At 43.6% G+C, this 21,236-nt stretch overlaps 1 protein-coding gene across 1 annotated transcript; it reads right to left on the bottom strand.

The window, feature by feature from the left end:
- Nucleotides 1–210: 210 nt before the first annotated feature.
- Nucleotides 211–21,081, bottom strand: MOGAT1 (monoacylglycerol O-acyltransferase 1). The gene is made up of 6 exons (XM_074593255.1): nucleotides 20,669–21,081; nucleotides 10,749–10,927; nucleotides 10,132–10,333; nucleotides 7,350–7,524; nucleotides 3,700–3,899; nucleotides 211–559 (listed from the first exon to the last, which is right to left on the bottom strand). Exons 1-6 carry the CDS (start codon nucleotides 20,760–20,762, stop codon nucleotides 405–407), a joined length of 1,005 nt encoding a protein of 334 aa, XP_074449356.1. The 5' UTR covers nucleotides 20,763–21,081; the 3' UTR covers nucleotides 211–404.
- Between the last annotated feature and the right edge of the window lie 155 nt (nucleotides 21,082–21,236).

Genomic DNA, 21,236 nt, shown 5'->3' with positions numbered 1-21,236 from the left:
AATATGTGCCAGTAAATGTCTCAAATTATAATCACGGACTTCTCAGGTTTTTACTTTTCTTGCTCGCGATCTCACGCTGGGACAATTTCCTCTGCTCAACCTACGGTTAGGTACCATGGTGGTAAGAACACGCATGTTGAGTTTCTCATGAGCATTTCTGGTACGAATAAACCTAAAAGGACAACTCAAAACAGCTCACAGCTTCCAGGCTCACACCTTAAGGATTTATTTATTTTTTTTCCCCAAGAGTAAGATAAAAATCAATAAATCATCTAATAATCCCTTCTTAAAATTATTCCTTACACAAGGATAATTACAGATTGCAAAATACCGATTGCAGGAAAGACATCTTTCAGCATACGTTGCTTTTTTCCCCAAGATTTGGAGTTACGAATTATAATTCGCTACTCGAAGATGAGAGATTTATGCTCAGGGATCCCATAATTTCTTTTGTGTTCTTCAAACAATGTTCTTAGTTTCTGTAGGTACAGTGCATGTAGCTGTTCAATCTCTTCAGTGGTGGGGTTCAAGTTCTGTTTTACAGGGATGGGGCTTCCCACTGTAAATCAAACACAAGAGCAGCATTAGCTCCGTTGACATCTCTCTTCATGTAGAACTGCTCTCCTTCCAGTAACAGCTCCACCACCGCTCCCAGCCAGGCGGCAGAACCACGGCACAATTCTCCTGCCCCAGGGCCTGATCCTGCCTTTCACAAGCCTGAGCCCTGGCTCTGCTTCTCCACTTCCTTTTGCTCGAGTTCGGATCACGTGAATTTAAACGCCCACCCCCCCCATCATTTCAGTTTAGCAGCAAAATGAGGAAGGGGTTAAGCCCTTACTTGAAGGAGCAGGTCACAACTTCAACGTACAATCCCATGGGCCACGTGCTGTCTTGCCATCGGGGCAGTACTCCACAAGTTCAAAACAGCATTTAAAAAAAATGTACCTTCTCACCATCTTCTGCTCTGAAAGCTAACAGTATCCAGTGTGAGGGACATGCCTAAGAGGATAGTGGTGGCCTCAAGCACGCAGCCACGTGAACAGGACTGAAGGAAATACAGATAGCCTCCGATTTATTCAGAATGGGTATCGCTGCACCAGCGCCAGAGATTATGTTGGCTACCTCAGCCTAGGAAGCGCATAAAACCTCCAGACCCTGGAAGGTCTCTCTGAACCATCCATCGCCCACCAGTCTCATCCAACTGAAGCGTCCTCCAGGCAAGAAGCACGGCACAAAGCCTGCGACCTGCTCTGTTGGAGGGAGAGGGAGCACGGGAGGTAATTCCCCAGCAGTCCAGAGGGCAGCCTCCTCCTCCTCCTCCGCAAAAAGCTACCGCTTAAAAGCCTATGATAAGCTAAGAGAAGCTTCCCATGATCTCAGTCTTCCTTGCGTTGTTCAATCACCACAGATTTTGACACCTATTATTGCACTGGAGGCACTGAGAGCTTAATAGACCGACCAAGATTACAGAGGAAGTCTGTAGAGGAGCAGAGAGTTAAAAGCACCCCCCAGGAGCTTTTATAAAGGCACCCGAAGATCCCTTTCAGCAGATGTTGCGACTTCAAATTGGATGGTGTTGACTAACAGGAAGGGAAGTTAAGCCAGAACCACAAAGGGGCTGATTCTGCATTTTCCTGCTGCAGCTCCAGCTGCCAACAGCTCTCGGGCCCTACACGGTGCTGGAATTCAGACATTAGGTGGCTACGGGTGAGAATGAGAACCCAGCCCTGCACTGAGCAATACCTTGGGGGGCGGGGGTGGGAAATCAATATACATCCAATGCAGGATTTCCAGAAGCATTACTGGAAACATCAAACAACCCCCACCACCAAGCCCTTCTGCAGCGGTCTCTTCTCCTACGAGCAGAGACTTCTTGTGGAATTGGAAACTACACTCATCTCTAGTTTTCTATGCAGCTTTAAGCAACATGCTTAATTTAATATTTGAGAGTTGATTCTGTTTCTGAAGATTATTCAGAAAATTCAGTAATAATTTTCAGGAAAAACAAAAGTACTCCACTTGTCCAGCCCAAAACACCCAAACTTCACGGACCTTGGTTTTGCTGAATTGCACCTCCTTGCTTTAGGAACCACAGCTTCTGAACCAGGAGGAAACTCGCTGACACCCGGCCACGTTGTCAGCACGGGTAACCGGCTCGGGTGGAGCTCAGCGTGACTCTGCAGCTTTCAGGAGCTGAGCTAACACTTTCAGAGCCGTGTTGAGCCATACCGAGACCCTCCCCAAGAATCCGGGAACACGCTGATAGCTTTCAAACATGAGGAAACAGAGACACCAAAGGTAGGGGATTTCTTGAGATCATGTAAGTTCTGCTTCAAGATGCTGGTCTTGCTGATCTGAAGCACTCAAGTGCTTTAGCCATGGACCACCTCTGTCCTTGCAGTAAGCGTTACAATGATGAAGATTTGCCTCAAAGCGAAAGGCGTTTTAAGCTTCAGAACAGTCTCTATATCATCAGCCCAAGGAAAACTGCAGAAAATACGTTTCTCTCATTCCAGTGCTTTGAAAACTTTTTGGCTTTAAAATAAGTGGCATTTTTAGCCTGCCTGTGCGCAACGTGGGCTTCAAAAATTAAATCTTTTCTAAAACATTTAACTATATGCACTGATGAGACACAGAGCGGCATGAAATTTAACATAAAAAGAGCTACATTTTTGCCTTAAACATTTTTGATTTGAGTTGTACTAACCATACTAAAAGGTGGGCCTTCTTAAATGTCCCTTGTGGAGTACCACTCGATGTACTTTTCTGTAGAAATAGGCTTCATTAGTTCACTCAGCTCAGAGCCTAAAAATGATCCATCCAAAACACATAGACTGCCAGCTAGTCCCTTCGCATGATGCCCAGCACAACTTTCTTTAAAGGTGTGGTTGCCAGTAGCACTAGTTAGAGCCATTCCAATTAAAAAAAAAAAAAAAAAAAAAAGACACATTCAGTCCTACACTCCAGTGAGAGCAAACAACCAGGGATGAAAGCTTTTGGGGAAAAATCTCTTCCCAACTGCCTGTCGACATGGCATGCATGCTCTCAATTAAACATGAAGGGATCTTTCCTTGGGGAAAAAAAACAAAAGGGAAGGAAAGACTCTAGGGAGCTGCAATGCCATTGAAGCCGCAGCCTGCGGCAGGGCTGTGGCAGAGCTGCCACAAGGTGCCCTCTCCCTGACCTCCTCCGTCTCTCCCCAGTCCCCACGAGCACCGGGTCAGGGCTGCACCAGATCCTTCCTTGCTCTGGAGCACCACCACGGCGGCCACGCATCAGCTGAGACACCCAACCGCTGCTTCTCTGCAGGGCTGGGAAATTAAGGTGCCGGGCATCTTAATCACAGTGTCCAGAATCCGCAACAGCAGCTCCAGAGCTGTGTCTGGGCTGGACAAACTCTTGGGTTCCCTTGAGGATTGCTGAGGATAGAAGCCTGTGAATAACTGCGAATGAAGAATAAAGTTTGGCCTAGGACAGAAAGGGGAAAGGGAGAAAAGAATCTCCCCTTTTAATTGGGGGAGGACAGGAATGTTTTTAAAAAAAGGAAATATTTATTTTAAACCCCACATCCTTGCTTTAGATGCACGGTAACCAATTGTTTCTGTTAGAACAGATTTATAAATTTGCACAGATATTAGTAGCACACTTACGTGTTTCTAAACATTTGCAAAAGCATTAGAAAAGGCACGGGGAACTTACCAACAGTATGAATAGGTTGCCTGTAAGGTATTAAGCCAAAACTGTATTGAAATACTCCTCTAGCATGAAACAGTGGTAAAGCAAAGCCCATTATCTTCTGCAGCTTCTCCTGCACGTTTCTGAGCCGTGAACCTTTGGGGTTTGCGACTTGCTTGAATAGTTCATTTTCCCCAAAGGAAAACACTGGGACCAGGTGAGCCCTGTAAAACAAGGAGCACACTGAGAATCCCGCATCAGCCCGTGCTTCCACTGCGGTTCCCGACGGCAGCATGGAAACGGTTTCACAACAACCAGCCCAGAAAGCGTCGGCAGCTCTAGACTTCATCAGTAACAGGCATTCAGCTCTTCGGATATGCAGCTGCTTTGGGGTTTAAAAAAAAAAAAAACCAACACAAAAACCCCACAACACAAGTGACTGGCATATAACTAGCAACTAGCTTTTGGGCAGTATTTAGCTGGTTGGTACGCATCACAACTTTTTATGACTGTTCATAATCATAAAAATTAATAGTTGTATATATCATAATTACAATTATGATCTTATCCACCGCTATTTCAGCAAGTCCACCACAGCATTTTCTCCCTTGGCAAGCAAAGAAACGTCATCGTTAACCTTATAATGCTCCCAGCTGGGTGGCATCAAAACCAGATCTTGGCTTTCTCCTGCCTTTTGACCGGGGTAATGCACGCACTTCATTTCAGCACAAAAACCGTGATAAAAACCAGACATCCTTACAGACAGGAGTGCAGTGCCAAATTCCCCTGCTGTCCAATTCCCAGTGAAATCCTGCTTCCTCCAGACTTCTTTGAAAATGCGAGCCTTAATCCATTATTACCAGAGGTCAAATCCTACCCACAGAAATTGTACTAACTCACTTTGGCTCCTGCGCAGCCTAATGAATTCTCCTTCAGTTCATGAGTTGGCTTGGGAGGAAAGGCACTGACTAGCTCCGGGACAAACTGCTTAGGCGGACGGAATCACTGCAGTTGTCTCCAAAACCACCGCTATATTTAAAACCTTGACTGCAGTACGCTTTTTGATTAATGCTTAGTTTCGTTAAATCGTATTCTACAGAGTTTAAGGAAAAAAAAGAGCAGGGTAATCCCGAGCAGTCTCTGAAGGATACAGAGGTGGTTTATTTGCTTTACTTAAGCCTGAGCTTCTATATCTTAGCTCAATTCAGCCCACACTATCTTTGAGAAAAGCCTTACTGTAAAAGAGCCGCATTGCTGTAATATTGTCAAGATGAATTGCTGCGGAGCTCTGAATGCTTGGGAAGGATGAGTTGAGCACAGAGCTGGCTGGAAAGTACTGTGGACAATCAAAATCCACCTGTACAGAAGAAACAAACGCTTCTGCAGCTTCTCAAGCCTGAGGAACCCCAAGGACTGTCATTCCCAGTCACTATTCTGATTGGCGTCTGCTCAAAGGTTCTTTCTCAAATACAGCATATATCACCCAGCCACCTGTAAAGGAAATATTAAAAGCCTGGTACATACTGTGGCTGTGCAAATACCCCACTTTTTACTACAACACTAAGACAAACAGGAACATCTTGTGGTGCAATAGCACCCTGAGACTGTGGGATTTGTTTTAATCTGGTGAAGGCTTTTGCAAGATGCTATGTAGGAGGTTGAGACAGAGAAATAAGTAACTTACGATTGTGAAACTAAAGATAAGTCAGCTGATTCGTCATTTCTTTCATGTCTTTAGGATTTCTTCACTTTGCATCAGATAGCTGTACTACCTCGGACCAAAATGCCTCTTCCAGAAGCGCAGAGGACTTTTGCCGACATATTCAGACCACATTTGACAAGTTCCTAACTGAGGAACCGCAGCTTCTGTGCTGGCAGTACAGGAGCCAGGGCCAGAGGGCACAGGTCTCCTCACTGCCCCTGGTCCCCGCACCGCCCCTTCCTCTCTTGCTGTTTGATGCTGCAGATGATGAGCACCAGAAACACGTGCAGGCATCAACAGCAGGTGGTTCTTCTCACCCACCTCCCGCAAGTGTTTTTTCTTGCCAGTGTTTAGACCCAGACTGACTTGTAGCCGGGCGGTTAAGGTGACCATGTGCGAGGTGTTAGGTTTCAAGTCACAGGGGCAGAGGCAGGCGTTAACACCCTAGTGGAGGGCTCTAGAGAACGAAGTCTCTTTCTTGAAAAAGGCTTTTAAGTTATCTAGAAAAAGTTATCTGTAGATCTTAAGTTATCTAAAAAGTTATCTAGAAAAGCCTCATCATGCCTTTCTGTTAAGAAAGAGGCTTAATTACCTAGAAAAGCCTCATCTTTAAGAAGAGGAGGAACATCATTTGAAACAAAGGACATCATTAGGAAAGAAGTGGCCATTCCTGTGTTTTGTAAGTGTCCTGATCTTGTTGTTGTGTGTTGGGGATGCTTTTGAAATCAAGGCCATGAGAGGCACAGGTGTATCTAGTTTCTCAATCCAAATCAGTTTAGATGAGAGATAAACACCAACCTTTGATCTGACAGATCAGATATACATGGACATGATGAAAAAAATGGCACCTAAATATTCTTCTAAACTTTATGGTTAAGAAATAAAGACTACTGATAGCGTTTAGGATCCCACTGGAGTAAAGACTCTTTTAGGCACTGAAGTCCCAATTTAAATACACAAGTGTTGATTTTGGGTGCAAATTAGACTAAAGTTTTACTTTCTATCGGAGAATAGGTCCTTTATGAGTCTCCTAGTGATAAGTATAAGAAACCGTCTTGGAATTTTGACACAGAATAGTTACTAGAAAAAATGGACCTCAGCATAGTGTGCAAAACCAGAAAGCTCTTCTTCTCAGACCGCCTTTTTTACAGCTAATAGCTCAAAAAACTGTTACAGATTTCTCAAGGCTAATATTTTTTTTCTCATTGCTTCGCATGTCAATATATCATCCTGGGAGCTGTTCAGAAAGATTTTGCAGGAACAAGTCATTGATTGCAATATTTCTAGTATACAAGACATCTAGACCAGCCCAGTGCAAATACAATAGCTTCTACTGTGTAAATCACTCACAAGATATTAATACCACCTCTGTTTATTACGCACTGATGGTTGTACGATAGTAAAACGTAAGCTAGATTTTCTTGAGATTTTCACCAAAAATTCCCAGAAACTTACTTTTACAAATAATAATCTTCAAAAGAAAGTCTTTAGAATAAAGGTGAAACCAAATCCTCTTAGACCACCATTTTCAGTGATTTAATAAAACAGGGCCTAGCTTTCTAAGATTTATTTTGTTTGCTTAAAATGATAAGAAAATTCTATCTTAATATAACTTCAATTTACAGAACAGAAAGCAGAATGTCTGCTCCACTCAGCAATAATAGCCAAGGTTTACTAATATTGTTTCATAATTCTTACTCTTTGCTAGGGCAAAAAACAACTGAAACATAACACCAAGATATGCTAATAACACCTACTGCTTACAAATTATGAAAGTCAAAGGGAGTTTTCAACACTCCCAGATTGGATCTAGGTGGACAGACTGGCTCCTGTGCCAGACATCTGCATGTTCTTAGACAAGTAACTCTTTCAAATTCTAATTTTATGAGTTTACTATCTTTAATATGAACTATTTAAGAATCAATCTGTATTCAACACATGCTTACTACAGCAGCCCAGATGGGAAACCTACCCATGTTTCAAGGCCATTTTAATAAAGCCCTTCCTCTTGAGGATGTTCAACGTTAAACTTCCAGGATGTGCATTCAGAGATTCCTCTGCTCCTCCGATCACAATGACGGATGCGTGGCCACCTCCTTTGTTATCCAGCACGTACGAGACGCTCTCCTTGGACGCAGAAACCATGCCTTCAGGAGCAAACATTACAAGAGTGACCGCTGGATCTTCATGTACAAGTACAGTGGTATTTAAGAAATATTTTTCAGTAGCTAAATGATGTTTCAAAATGATCACAGCACAGGTCAGGGTTCAAACCCCCTCACTCTGCAAGAGATTTGGTCTTAGGTAAGTCTTTTGCTTTCACCCTGATGAGCTAAATGCTGTTTGCCTGTCACCGGTGTTTTGAGATCTTGAGGGAAGAGCGTGCTCTTCTGCCAACTTAACTCCGCCTCAGAGAGATTCTGTGCCGAGAACAGAAGAGCTGAACGGCAGCAGACACTGTTGAGAGGCAGCAGCTAAAGCCATACAGCAGGTGCATACAAACACAGGCACAGAGGGTTTAACAGAATGAATAGAGGACTTGTTAGCTTAAACACGGGTCCACAGTGCCAAGCTGATCCCCCCCGCTCTTTTCAAAGCGATAAAGCAGCAGCCCCATCCAAGGCAATGACACGGCAGCATCAGAAGGAGCAGAAAAGGGTCACTTGTACCGCTCCCAATGACTGCAGCTCCTCATTGTCTAGCAACCAGGGCCTGGCACTCGTCAATCTATTTAGGATAAAATAGCAGAATATATGAAGCTTTCCTGGTACTCCTGCTAACTCCGATACTTCTAATCAGAGGGACACTGCTGTATGAGCCTTTAACCTCAACTTAGACCTTGCTCTGAACTCGGGGCTTCAAAAAAATCCCCTTTCTAACAGATATGCATCTGGCCCCTCCAGAGTCCTTTGGGCCATAAATTTTACTTCAAAGGCTCACAGTGGTACCATTTACACAGAAGCCACATTTAATTACATGGTGTTGAATTAATATAGCCTAAATTAGACCTAGAGATCAAGTCTAGTTCGCATTGTTGGTGGTCTTTTATAGGGTGACTATCAAGGTGTGGTCTTTTGGATGCTGCTAAGCAGAGACTTCATCTCCTGTGACCTGCTTGCTTTTTTTTTTTTTCCTTATTAGGGACATTACAACATGGATTATGAAAAACTCACAAGAAAAGGAAGATGATTGTGACCTAGTTTTGCGAGCTGGCCACTGAGAGGAATAGCTTGCTACTGAAGCAAGCTCAGACCTCAGTAAAAAGCTACTTCCATTTGCCATATACATCTTCACAGTCATCGTTACTCTGAAAAATGCAGCTGACCTGAGACTCACAAATAATTTGAGTGATGGTTGTTCACCGGTCGGCGTGTGTTTTCTCTGGAAGAGAAAGCAAGAGCCGCTGTCTTTCCACAGGACAACTCTATCTGCCTGCTGCAGCCCAGATGCTGGCCCGCGCTCAGGGCACGGCTCCCGCTCACTCACGCAGCAGCTCGGGACCTCGACAAGGATGGCCGCAGCCCAGTAGGCTTCGGGGACAGAGGTGGTGAGATGAAACAATGTGCTAGCAGCACGGCTTTCAATACAGGGAAGATTTGGGAAGCATTTTGTTATACCAAAGGTATATCTAGTTTATCAGCTACGTACCTGTGAAGAATGAGCTACAATTCTGGCTATTCTTCAGCATGCTTTTTACTCAAGTTATTTCTCATCTAGCAGGTAAATTACTTGTTCCTATGGGTCAAGATGCCAAAAACATGTATAGCTGACTTCCAGGCTAGGCAATGTTTAAAACTGCCATCTTCCACCACTGCCAATCCCAAGCCTGAAAGAATCCCCTCAGAAATAACACTTGCATGGAAGGGCATTCTCTGGTATGTTGAAGTGTATATGGATATACAATTCTGATTTTAATCTGAACAACATGCTGGGCGTGTTTCTACAAATGGAGCAGCTGAATAGTGTCTGTGTTGCAGTCAGGAATAAGAGCTGGATCTCTGTCTTCCAAACCTAGCTTTGTGCACCAGACCGTACTTACCCAAAAGCTCTAGTTTAATGAATTTAAGTAAAATAACTCCTGTATTAAACCACTGTGGGGGGAAACATTAGTCCTGATCTCATTATACAATCTTCTGCTCCCCAAACTTTATTGCTTGTTATTTTTATCTTTTATTACTGCGGTACCAGTCATTAATATCACCCCTTTACGACAAGTGCTACTCAGAACAGAGGAAAAAAAGGTTCCTGTCTTTAGAGTTTACATCTCCATTGAAATTACACAAATTTGCAATATGGAACCTCAGTCCAGTCCCTACCCCAGTAGGTAACTAACTTCTGACTAGAAAGATATTTGGAATGAGGAGTACTTTAAGCCTTTCAGGTAAGAGATTATCCTCAACTTGTTTTACAAGTGTCTGTGCAGTGACTAAGTAACAATTATAAATTAATACGCCTGTCTCTTCTTGTAAATAACTGGTACTCAGTACTGCTGTCTCATGGTGGACAGGAAAACCAGCATTTTTTTTCAGAAAGATAAAAAGCTTAGTGATATAGTTTAACAAACCTATTGATAAAACCTTTCAAATTGTTTTGCAGACAATTTGTTCATCATAAAACAGAGGTTTAACTTAGCACCAAAGCTGATCCTTCTGAAATGAAATTACTTACCACTCACAGGTACAGGAATAGGACCCTACGTTTGAAGCAGAAGCTACAACACAGGGCAACAGCTGAGACATTCTGCTTTTACCTACCGGCGCTCATTATGTATTCTCTGAAGAAGGGACAGCTGAACCAGATGGGCATGATATGAAGATACGGAGTAAGCCCAGGAAATAAGTTTTTGAAACTTGAACTGGTACAAAAGTTTCCGAAGGCTCCAGCTACGAGGACGCCGTGAGGGTGAAAGCCAAGCAAGTAGTTGTGATTTGGACTCAGATCTGAAGTTTTTATAAGCTGAAAAACAGAGTCAAGGGAGGACATTAGAATACTTACCTCAGAAGGATTCTCAAAAACAAGTACAGAGATTGAACATTGACAAGACACAGAACTGATGAAAATTAATTTCCTTCTGAGCACTTTAAACCACTTTCCCATTTTACAGCTGAACAAAGTTAAATAGATGTGTCTGAAGATATCAAGTCTAGCACTTACTGTGCTGAGGCACTACCTTGTGATCCAACAGTCCCAGCGGAAAATCAGCCACTGCCCCTTTTTGTCAATAAATCTCAGACTTCCCATGTTTTAAAAAGAAGTACACCCTGGAGTAAGTATTAGAATTTTACCAAAGATGAGTCTGAGACATCTATCCGTGCTCATGGCTATTCAAGCTGTCTTTGTTCCAATGTTTACAGAGAAAACGTTTACTCACGTGAATGGGAAAGTATTCCCTAAAGTACTTCCAAACAGTCCAGTTTCTGACCCACTGGGACCGTCTGCCCCCTGTGCATGGCGTTTCCCAGTCGAGGTAGAGCCACAGTAGGTACAGGACAGCAAGGAACCAAAAGTTGCCCAGGATCAGGATCACGAAGAATCCACAGCAAAACTGTGCTACAAGAGACAAAAAAGGAACACGCGGAGAACATGGATCACACCTGTCTCCTTTTAAGACCTTGAATTCCCAGCCCTGACACTTTTTTATGGATGTTACTCAAAATGCTTACAAATTGAAATTAGCTTATCCCACATTGTGTGAATGTTGTTACACTGAGAGTGAAACACCTACAAGGGTGTACCACCTCAGTCTATAGTTCTTACTCTACTTCACAACTGGAGAAATAAGTCTAAGAGGATGATGATTTACTTTAATAAAGCAAAAGCATAAGCTGAGAACCAGCACATTTTGTCTTCTCCCCATGATGAGGGTGAACACTAACGTTTGGTAGAGAGCATCCGTTTTACCTAAGGCAGAATAAAAGGAGACAGCAAGAGCTGACACAGATGTGATGCTCCAGTGAGCGAGAAGAAGGGAGGAGAGCTAGGGAAGGACAGCAGGGAAAGGGAGCCACAGCAAGATCTCTTTTCTATTGGGAGTGGTGTCAGGCAATCATTTTCCCTTTCTGTTTCTTAACTTCTCTAGCTATAAAATAGGAACGGTAGTTCTACTCCCCTGTGAAAAGTGCTCTGTGACTGGCCAAGGAGATACACTAGACAAGACCAAAACATTAACAAGTTCCATTTCAGCCTCTAAACATGTCGCTGTAAGTGGTAACTCACTGTTGCTATGGGAAAACAACAGCAGTTTTAAGTCCCGACACTTTCAGACCCAGATTAGTAAGAATTGTAACATCCTATCACAATAACAATACATAGGCAGTGTATTATACACAACTCAAAAAGCCAGAAAAAGTTGTTTGATTAAACAGAATGTGTTACTTTGGGGCTCAACCCTGAAATAATCACGCAGGGCAACTCCCTATGGAAACACTACCTTGGCAGGACCTGCAGAATTTCGCGCTCTTGCAGCAACTCAAGCAGCTCTGGCCAGCGCTGGCTGAAGCGCGGCAGAGCTGCAGCCGCTGCTCTCCCTGTCCTGTGAGCCAAACGCAGCGGGCTCACCTATCGGAGTAATTCAGCAGGTGCCAAGTTCCAGGTTTGCAAGGGGGCCAGGGCTTAACATCATGTATTTATAGAAAGGCAAGCAAAACAGGACATGGCTCTCGCTGGAAGTCTCAATAGGCAGATATAAACCAGGAGTTTTTCTGTGACATTTTACAAAGCAGAAGTGGTACTTTGAAATCCAGTCAGTTGTGGGCCATACATGAGGGCAACGTCCTGTTATGTCCTAAAAGGAGTTACACTGGTGAAACATGTTGAGCTAAACAAGTAAATAGAGCGAGAGTAAAAAAATAACAGAAGTACATCGGGCAATAATTTGCCTAACACAATGTAAATATTGACAGACCTGAAAACTCTGAAATAAGCAGATGGACCAAGAGTAAAAACCATTCATCCTAGTTAAGATCAGCTCCATTCGAGAGAGATTTCTTGGATGTTGAAAACTCACAGCAGATTCCTTATATCAAGCAGGTTTTGAGCTGCTGAAATTCTGAGCTTAATTTGGCCTAGGAGCACTCTTGTGTTTCCTCCAACCTGAATACTTATTTTTTCTGAACTTCAGCCAACTTTCCCATGTGCCTAGTCTGACTGCACCTTCAGAGCAGAAATGGATATATCATCATGGAGTAACCGAGAACTACTGCAGAATCCAGAAGCAGACAGAGCAAGCAAGGCTGCTGGTTAGATTGAGTAGGAAAGAAAGGGATGAACATTCCCATTTCTGGCAGGGAATGAGCAGAAAAAGAAGGAATTGTATTTGTTCTGAGGAAGGAAGAAGGGAACAGCCATAAATAAAACCAGAAGCAGGATCACATCTACTGTTTTGAGGGATACTCTATTCTTCAGTACCATCAGGACAGAAGCTACTTCTTAAACAGACAACCCCGGTCTTGCACAGAGAAGCACCTCAGTAAAAGCCCTAGAAAAATACCAGAGCTAACTGAGGTCCACAGACATCCAAAGTCAGTGTGGGAAACTCCCAAAAGCTGCAACAAGTCCTGGGGAACATCATTAATGCAGGACAAGTAACAAAGTGTAGGATGACGCTCAATTCCACTGCTCCGGAGGGAGAAGTCACTGGGAAATCCATACCAGCAACACTTCAAAATAGGCATTGAAATATTTTGAGCAAGAGTCATTACCTGTTCTTTGAAGAAGAGATCCTGAAACTATAGAAATTTCTAGGAATGCTAATCTGGACAGGATGCCAAGGTTTACGGTCTAAGTTTGAATAAGTATGAGAAGCTTTTTAATTGCCATAAATCAATTAATTTCAAGTTGTTATGCAAAAATTGGCAAGGATTTCTATTTCCTACCCTTCCTTTCAGAAGGACTTTTGGCTCAGTGCAAAATCACGTGGCTTTTTACTATCGGTTTCCTAGCCAAATACCCGAAATGTGCTTTGGATCAAAGTATCCTTGCCGTGAGAGCTAATTAAATCAGCAGTAGTAAGTGCCAGATAGCACTATTTAATACTTTGGAGACAAACAAACCTGAGATCGACAAGCTCACTGCTTTGCTTTAGCTAGAACACATTCCTGCGTGCATGTAAGGTATGGGGAGATAAGTACGCTGTCAGCACGTCCTGAGGGGAGTTCAGCATCTTGTAGGACTAAGCTGATTTAGTATTGCATTGGCAATGAGACACGCAAAGCAAATTCCTTTTACCATACCTCCTTATTATTTCAATGCATTAAGAGCCTGCAAGATGAGTTAAACACTGGTGACTCAAAACCAATAAACCTGTAAACACAAACCCAGTTGTTTTCTCCTTCAGAGAAGACAGCGAGTAAATAAATAGCAACCATTTTACATAAATTCATAAACAAATTCCAGGCAAAAGGTGAATAACTTGGAATTTGTCACCTTACTATATCATTGCCTCCTCGGATGTAGTTCCAGTGGTCACTGTAAGCATATTTTTTTGCTTAAACTTGAATTAAAGCTTTGAAAATACATCTGTGGTGTATTGGAACAGTGGGGACAAAAGGGAAGCAATCTGAATTAAAAGGCAAATCACTGCCATGGGACTCTGAACATCTGGTTTGCCAGCCAACATTGGCGCGTCCCTTTTCCTTCATTTCCCTATTTACAACACGTGGATGCTCATCTGTTGCAAGAAATGGATGAAAAATACCATATACAGTGTTAGTTAGCAGCACTGGCAGCTATCCTGCCCAGTGATGTTCAAACACCTGACGCTTCGCTCATTACTTATCCTCTAAGTTTGCAGAGGTGGGCACCAATTCGTAAAATGTTAAATGCCACAGAGATAGGAAGTAGGAAACCAACACATTGGGTGGGGAAATATGGGTGATCCCAGTAATTGGGAGCTCTGAATGCATTTGCAGTTACTAAGGAGTCAAAAATATTTGAGTAATATCTACCGTGAGGGCCACCACAGCTAAGATTGTCCACTAGAAGAAAAGCCTCCCATTACTGAGTGACGGCCTTAGTCATTTTGTTTAGTTTTAGGTAATCCTGCGAGGAGCCGGGAGTTGGACTCGAGGATCCTTCTGTGTCCCTTCCAACTTGAGATATTCTATGATTTTATTATTCTATTCTCAGAGCAGTCACAAACGATGCCTGGCCAGCGCAGGTCTACCCTAGGTGGCCAGGGTGCTCATCTCAATCCAATGAGCACCGCTGTAGGACCCCATAAAGCCAAGCAAAGCAGTTTGCGCTGCTTTGGAACAGAACATTGGAGGGAACACACAAGAAGAATTGCACAGTAACGTTTCCATCCCTAATAAACATTTGCTAATATTCATCCCTAATAAACAAATAAAACCAGCCTTAATTCCTGGAAATACTTTGTAAATTATTCATAAATGGCAAAGAAAGGGATAGAAATGTAAATGAAATAACACGTACAGCAAATGAACTCTGACAGTGCTACCAAAAGAAGACCTGAGACAACAGACAGCACCCGTGAGGAGGCAATCTGCAAAGGCAACAGTAGGCAAGTTCATGCCTCTGCAGAGTACTCCTCTCCAGCTTTTACACAGAAAGTCTCTTTTCTTAAAAAAAAAAAAAAAAGTCATAATGTTAGTACTATCCTGCTTAGATCCTACTAGTCTGTGCAATTCTGTCAATATACAGATTCCCACCAGAACCAGGGGAACTTGCTGTGGCTTTCTACCCATGACATACAGGAACTGCCCAGCGAAAATTGTACCGCTAGCAAAGAACAAACCGGGACTTATTTAAACTAACTGCACTGGAAAATTGTTAAAGTCCACAGGAATTTGGTAGCCATCCCCAGGACCAAGGTAGCAAGGAGGTCATTATTTGTTGAATAGCTATCAGTCTCCCCTGGCAGAGGTCCTTTCTCAATTTATTGGTCACAACTGGGAGGCCCACTCATAAGCTTTCCCATCAAAGGAGCTGTGTTTCAACACTACGATGATAACAAATGCAAACCCTCAGATGCCAAGGTTTGAAGGCTGGTTTATAGGCTGTTTACTCTGGAATTTGGTTGCAGTTCCCAAGCAAGCCAAGCAATTCCGTTGACAAATACTGATAAACTAGAGATACAGAGCATTAGGGACTATTGACTTGTAGAGTCGTCGGGATACAGTAAATCCTCGAGTTACTAATTACCAAATCCCGAGACAGCATGTCAAAAGTAGTCTACATATTTCCTGTTTCTTTTATTTCTCCTTACATATCCACTACCAGTTATGGTCACATACAGGTTGCCAAGCCAGGGCCTCTGGCCTGACGCAGCACAGCCATTTTTCTGTTCTTATTCTTCAGAGATACAAATATTCATGGACACATGCTTAAATTCCCTCCCTAAGATATAAGTAACATAGGTAGAATTCCTAGAAATACTAGTCAGTCAAGCATCAGTAAATACCCTGTTATTCTCCATGATTACACATTGGTCCCTGCCCATGAGCCAGTAATCGGCTTCGGGGACAGATGAGCACAGGCTGACAAAACCAAGCAGCAATGCCAGCCAGCCTGCTAGGAAAGGCTCGCAGAGCTGAGCTGAGTTTTCTTAGGTATCAAAAGAGAGTTCTTTTTAAAAAGGCTCTGAGGAAGAATGAGACCCTTTTAGTTAGCCAGCTATAGCTGATGAATTAAATCAGCACCAGATAACAAAACACCATCACACGTTCAGGGAAAAGGCTATTTTTTGCTTTAGCACATTACACTGACACCTGCTTTCTCAACACTTAACTCACTTATTACTCCAGCAGCAATATTTTACTCTGTGGCAAACGTTTCATCATTTCTATTCTTTTGCGGAAGCCAGATCCACAACTCCAAACTGTCTCCTGCCAACTTCAATTAACAGAGCACTTCATCCTACATGCTACATGCACAGAAGTCTAATCACTAGAGAACAGGATGTACTTTAATATATGCTAATGTCTTTAGCATATTATTTTGTGGCTTCATGCATATTAAAGTACACCTTGAACTATGCACTGATTTCATATTATTATTTCGTAAATAAACAGAGGGGTGCATGCACAACAGTCACTTCCTAGGCCTCCAGTAAGGAGAAGACCAGCGTGCCACTGCTCGACCCAGAAAGTGAGCCACAGAAGATGCACCATCCTCCCTTACCACCACCTTGTCTCAAAATAAAATCCTGGTATCGTTGTCATAGGGTCAAACTCTCTCTCATTTCCATCTCTCCTTGCCCGGACCAAGACACCACCCCCTCCCCCCCCCCCAATTTACCTAGTTCTCTATTTGATTTTGTACACGCTCAAATCCCACTGTCCTTTTTCATATCAAATGCACAGAAGTTGGCAGAGGGGAAGCTCGCCCACTCACCTTCTGGCTTTGTTTTCTCCAAAACGCTGTCATTTGATTTGTATACATTAGAGGGGAAGAAAAACAAAAGGCTAAAGCACCCGCGAAGGGGCACTTAACGCAAATCTCATCGATTTTCTTTGTTTAAATTGTTTTGCCTTGAAACGAACCCTTTGATCTACCTCCGGCCCGGGTACTGATACAAACTGAACCTCCCTCCCAGAGGCACGCAGCTCAGCCCCGCAGCACAGCGCGCTCACCTACCGAGGGGAAATCACTGCTCCCCGCTGTGCCAGAAAAAAGAAAACCTACACTAACAGAAGGATATCAGACATACTATTAACTGCAGCAAAATTAACTCAGTCAAAGTTCTTAAGAAAAAAATTTCCAAGCTTAAAAGCAAAGATTTCACGCTAAACACCAGCGGCGCTTACAGGCTTGGAGATTCCATTTCTGCAGGTGACTTTCTGCCTGGGGTTGGGCTGGACAATGGCACAGAGAGCCCACAAGCAGATATCAGCACACAGCTTCACAGGTGGACACAATGTAGGTGCCACAGCAGGTGGAAAGGGGCCAGACCTGCCCCGGGACCGTCATCAAGCTGATGAACCTCTAATAACAGTAATTACAGGTATAAAACTACATCTATCAAAATTGTCTGTTTCAACTTTTTTTCCCAAAGTAGGTACTCTGAAACTGCAAAACTTCATATATTTGCTGTTTCAGCACTGAAACGCTAATGACTTGAAATTATGCTTCAGCCTGAAGCTCTTTGGGATTTCTGCTTCTTTAAAAAGAAAGAATCCCATTTAAAACACTTTTTTTTTTTTCGTGGAACTTTACCTAAACTGTTTTAGTCTGCTGTACTTACTACAGCACACAGGAAAGAAAACCTTACAGCAGTTTCAGCTGGCACAGGGTGGGAAACTGTTACATGGGCACTTCTCTCATCTAATCCAGAAGCTCTTAAACACAGATCACAGTATTTCCAAGCTCATTTTTGCTTCTGGTGTCATGCCCCTGGATAACTAACAGAAGAACTACTGCTACAATGAGAACTTGTCTTTTCTGTTTGAGGGTGAACTTTGGCAGCTCAGAGTACAAAGCAGGGAAGCAGAACAACTTATACCCGGAATTTTAAAGAGGTTCCTTTTGTACGTAATGAAATTCTGTGTGCATCTGTACAGCCTTTTTAGGGGCAGGCGCATGTTTATTCTGCCTACGCTCTACAGCAGAAGCAACGTATGTGTAGTGCAGAACCAGCCCAAGCCAGGACACTGTGCAAAGAAGCCGAACTTTCTTGTTTGTACCATGCTACTGAAGCTATTTGTTCAGTGTTTGACAACTGATCTGCTCTTTCTACAAGTGGTGATGAGATCCACAGTCTTCAACAACTATTGCATATATGTGTTTCGGGCCAACTTGAGAGTCACCTTTAGTCCCACATGCAAGAGGGCACTTTCAATCATCAGTTCCATGGTCTCAGAAAACCACGCAGCATTACAACAAAGCTAGCCTGGAGAGACAGTGGCAAAGACTAACACAACACAACTGGCTTATAACATTAAATTCAGCTATTCTTAAGGGTCTCAGGGGAAGATAAAACCAATGCATCATTTTCAGAGTCTTCTATGCAAGTCATATTGTGTATTCCAAGTTGTAATAGAGCCATGTTCCCCTTACGGCTTACTCTGGGTGCCAGATCATGTTTTCACATGTCACTCCCCAGATCTAAAGGATATCATTACCCAGTTCAGCTTTTGTCTTTCAGAGCACTAATTTTTAGAGTTCTCTTACTTTATCTGTTAGTCCTATCGGTACGTTTTATTAAGATATGGCACCTCACTGCATACCTAGATGGACAACTTTAGCAACTAAGCTAGTACCCCATTTATTCACTGCTCCAAACAGAATCCCTGTATCTATAATATGAGCCATTAGTTATTACATGGTGTTCATGCAGATATTTTTATATAAAAAAAAGACTGAATCTACATAAGAACTTGCTTGGTATAAACTAGTTCCAGCCACATACCCACCCCCAAACAACACCCACCCTTGCAACCTATGCTGCCATGACTTCACACAGTATTTTCACTTGTACTTTGGCATCCCCTACATGATTTGGAAGCGTCACTCTTGAATTCAAGAGCTTACAAACAAACAATGTTTCCATGCTTTGTCTGCTCAGGAGACAAGAAATAGAAGTCTGAAAAATCCAGACATAATGGCAATCCAGAACTTCAGAAACCAACCCATTTTTCCCTTCTTTAAGTCATTTAGGATTCAGCCATCTGAATTTTCCTGGAGCTAAGCGAAAATTTTCAGCCAGATCACTCCAACTGTCCTATGACCGAAAAGGTACGCCCACGAAGTTACAAGGTCACCTTGGATAGCTCTAAAGATCAACATCCCCATGAAAGCACAAGCAGCTTATTATTACTAAAATCAATTTGTCCACCAAAATGTAAGCATTCTTGCAAACATATTTTTTTCATGATGGCGTGCACTCACTGTATTCAACATAACCAGCCATAAGACGCCCTCCTTGTTGATTTTCCTTGACATTTATTCCCATGCAGCTCCAGCTGCAGAAGACAGCTGCCTGCTTCTCCCACTGAACTGCACCAACTGAGGATTTTCTGCAGCCCAATCACTTCTAGGAAGCAAAGAAGGACGGGATTTTCTGCACCAGCATTGTTACCAACCAACCTAGGATAAAAATTGTTTCCTTCCACTGCCACTGAACTTCCACTGTGTTATCATTAGACTGGACTAATGGATATGCCAAGTTCTAATTCAATAACAGTAGCACAGGCTATTTACAACGTTGCCACAAACATGAACTGTTTATAGTCTAACCACATACAGTTTAGAGGTAACATAAAACAGCGAAGTGCTAAGGATAAACCTATGAAGGTGCTTCATACCCTCCATGCTTACCCCACACACCTGAATCACTTATGTGTGGGCTGACAACCTAAAAACAATTGTCTGAAAGACAAGAAACCACCAACTGAATGATACTGTATTTGCAAGATATACAAGGAAGATACGTGCACATTTCGTTTCTCCTTATATGTCCTAAAGCACATGCGATGGTAAAACATTCCAACATTTACAGTAACGCACAGGTAGCCAGTCGCTTCACACCTCAGATTCTGAGTTTTCTTCCACATAGACTATTCAATAACCTCTTGCCAATTTACACAATCCATGGATCCGGTCCCAGAGCGTTAAGGCTTAGCTTACCTTATCAAGTGACTCATTTTATCAAGTTCAAGATAACTAGCCATGAGAGTAAGATCTGCTCCTGTGAATAAATGTTTAGTGATAGGAATCTATTAAGATATTAGGAAATTTCACTTTGGAAGAATAATCAGACAAAAAAGTTTACCAAGAAAATTTGTTAGCAACGCTTTCTTAAAGCAAGTAAGGACATTTTTAATACATTTACAGAAGTGGCTGCCCTTAAGCCAGTTCACTGTTGATCCTTACTAATTTTCATCAGCTAGCTAAATGAGAATTTTATTGAACTACAGAATATAGAGTTATTTTACAAAATCAGTAATGAAAACAGCCATTAGTCACATGCCAGCCTTTATAACCATAAAGTTCAGTAAAAAGTTAAAAAGTTGGTAGTTGTCAGAAACCTAGTGGGCATCTCAATGAGAAGATGCGGTCACTAGCTTTTAAACATCATATTCGAAAAAGAACCCATAGAAAGAAATAGACCCCCCCAAAAAAGAGAAAAAGCCATCCAAAGTTTTCAGAGAAGGCCCAAGTCCAGACGTGTGATGCTCTTGCCCGCCCAGGGATAGCTGGGGAGCCACTCGCCACCTCTCATCCCAGGTGGAACCACAGGTGACACAGACCGATGCCCACGGTTGATGCTGGTTAAGGAAAAAGCTGACTTTTTCCCCCTTTTCTCTCCGGGGCAGGGAGGAGGAAGGCTGTTACCCAGCAGGAGGAAGGAGAAGATCCACTGCAGCACGGCGACCGTCTGGATCCTCCTCTTCAGGGGGACGTTGATGGGGGCAAACTCGACCTTCATGCCGGCGGCGGGAGAGAGCGCAGGGAGACACGGACCCGCCGGCTCCAGCCCCTCTCCCGGTCCCGGTCGCAGCCGGCCGCCGCGCCGCTCTGCCGCCGCCACCCGCGGCCCCCGGCTTGTGTGGCAGGGACGCGCCCCCTCCCGCCGCCGGCGCTGCCCACGGCCGCGGGGCCCGGGCGCGGCCCCAGCGGGCGGGGACGGGGAGGCGGCCGCCCCGCCGCAGCCCGCCCCGGACACCTTCCGCCCCCGCGCCCCGGCAAACCCGCTCCCCGCCGGCTCTCGGAAGGCCGCTTCCACCGCCCCGGCTCCAACAAACGGCGCCGGGGGAGCGGGGCGGGCCGCTTCTCCTCAGGGATAGGCGCCATTTCTGCCGTACCCCCTGCCCCCTTCCCGGGCACACCGTCGCCCCTCAGACTCTTACAGTGAACGCACTTACGGCGGCCGGCTAAGAATGTAAGATTCCCGTGGCATTTG

This window comes from Larus michahellis, chromosome 6 (assembly GCF_964199755.1).
Source record: "Larus michahellis chromosome 6, bLarMic1.1, whole genome shotgun sequence".
In the NCBI taxonomy this organism is placed as follows: domain Eukaryota; kingdom Metazoa; phylum Chordata; class Aves; order Charadriiformes; family Laridae; genus Larus; species Larus michahellis.
This window is presented reverse-complemented; position numbering and strand designations above follow the sequence as displayed.

What these genes read in the sequence shown, in the direction of transcription:
- MOGAT1 (XM_074593255.1), bottom strand. Translation starts at nt 20,762, where the DNA reads ATGAAGGTCGAGTTTGCCCCCATCAACGTCCCCCTGAAGAGGAGGATC. An exon ending in AGAATACATAATGAGCGCCG is followed by an intron (nt 7,525 to 10,131) that starts GTAGGTAAAAGC and finishes TTGCTCCTGAAG; the next exon opens with GCATGGTTTCTGCGTCCAAG. An exon ending in GCAACCTATTCATACTGTTG is followed by an intron (nt 560 to 3,699) that starts GTAAGTTCCCCG and finishes TTTGATTTACAG; the next exon opens with TGGGAAGCCCCATCCCTGTA.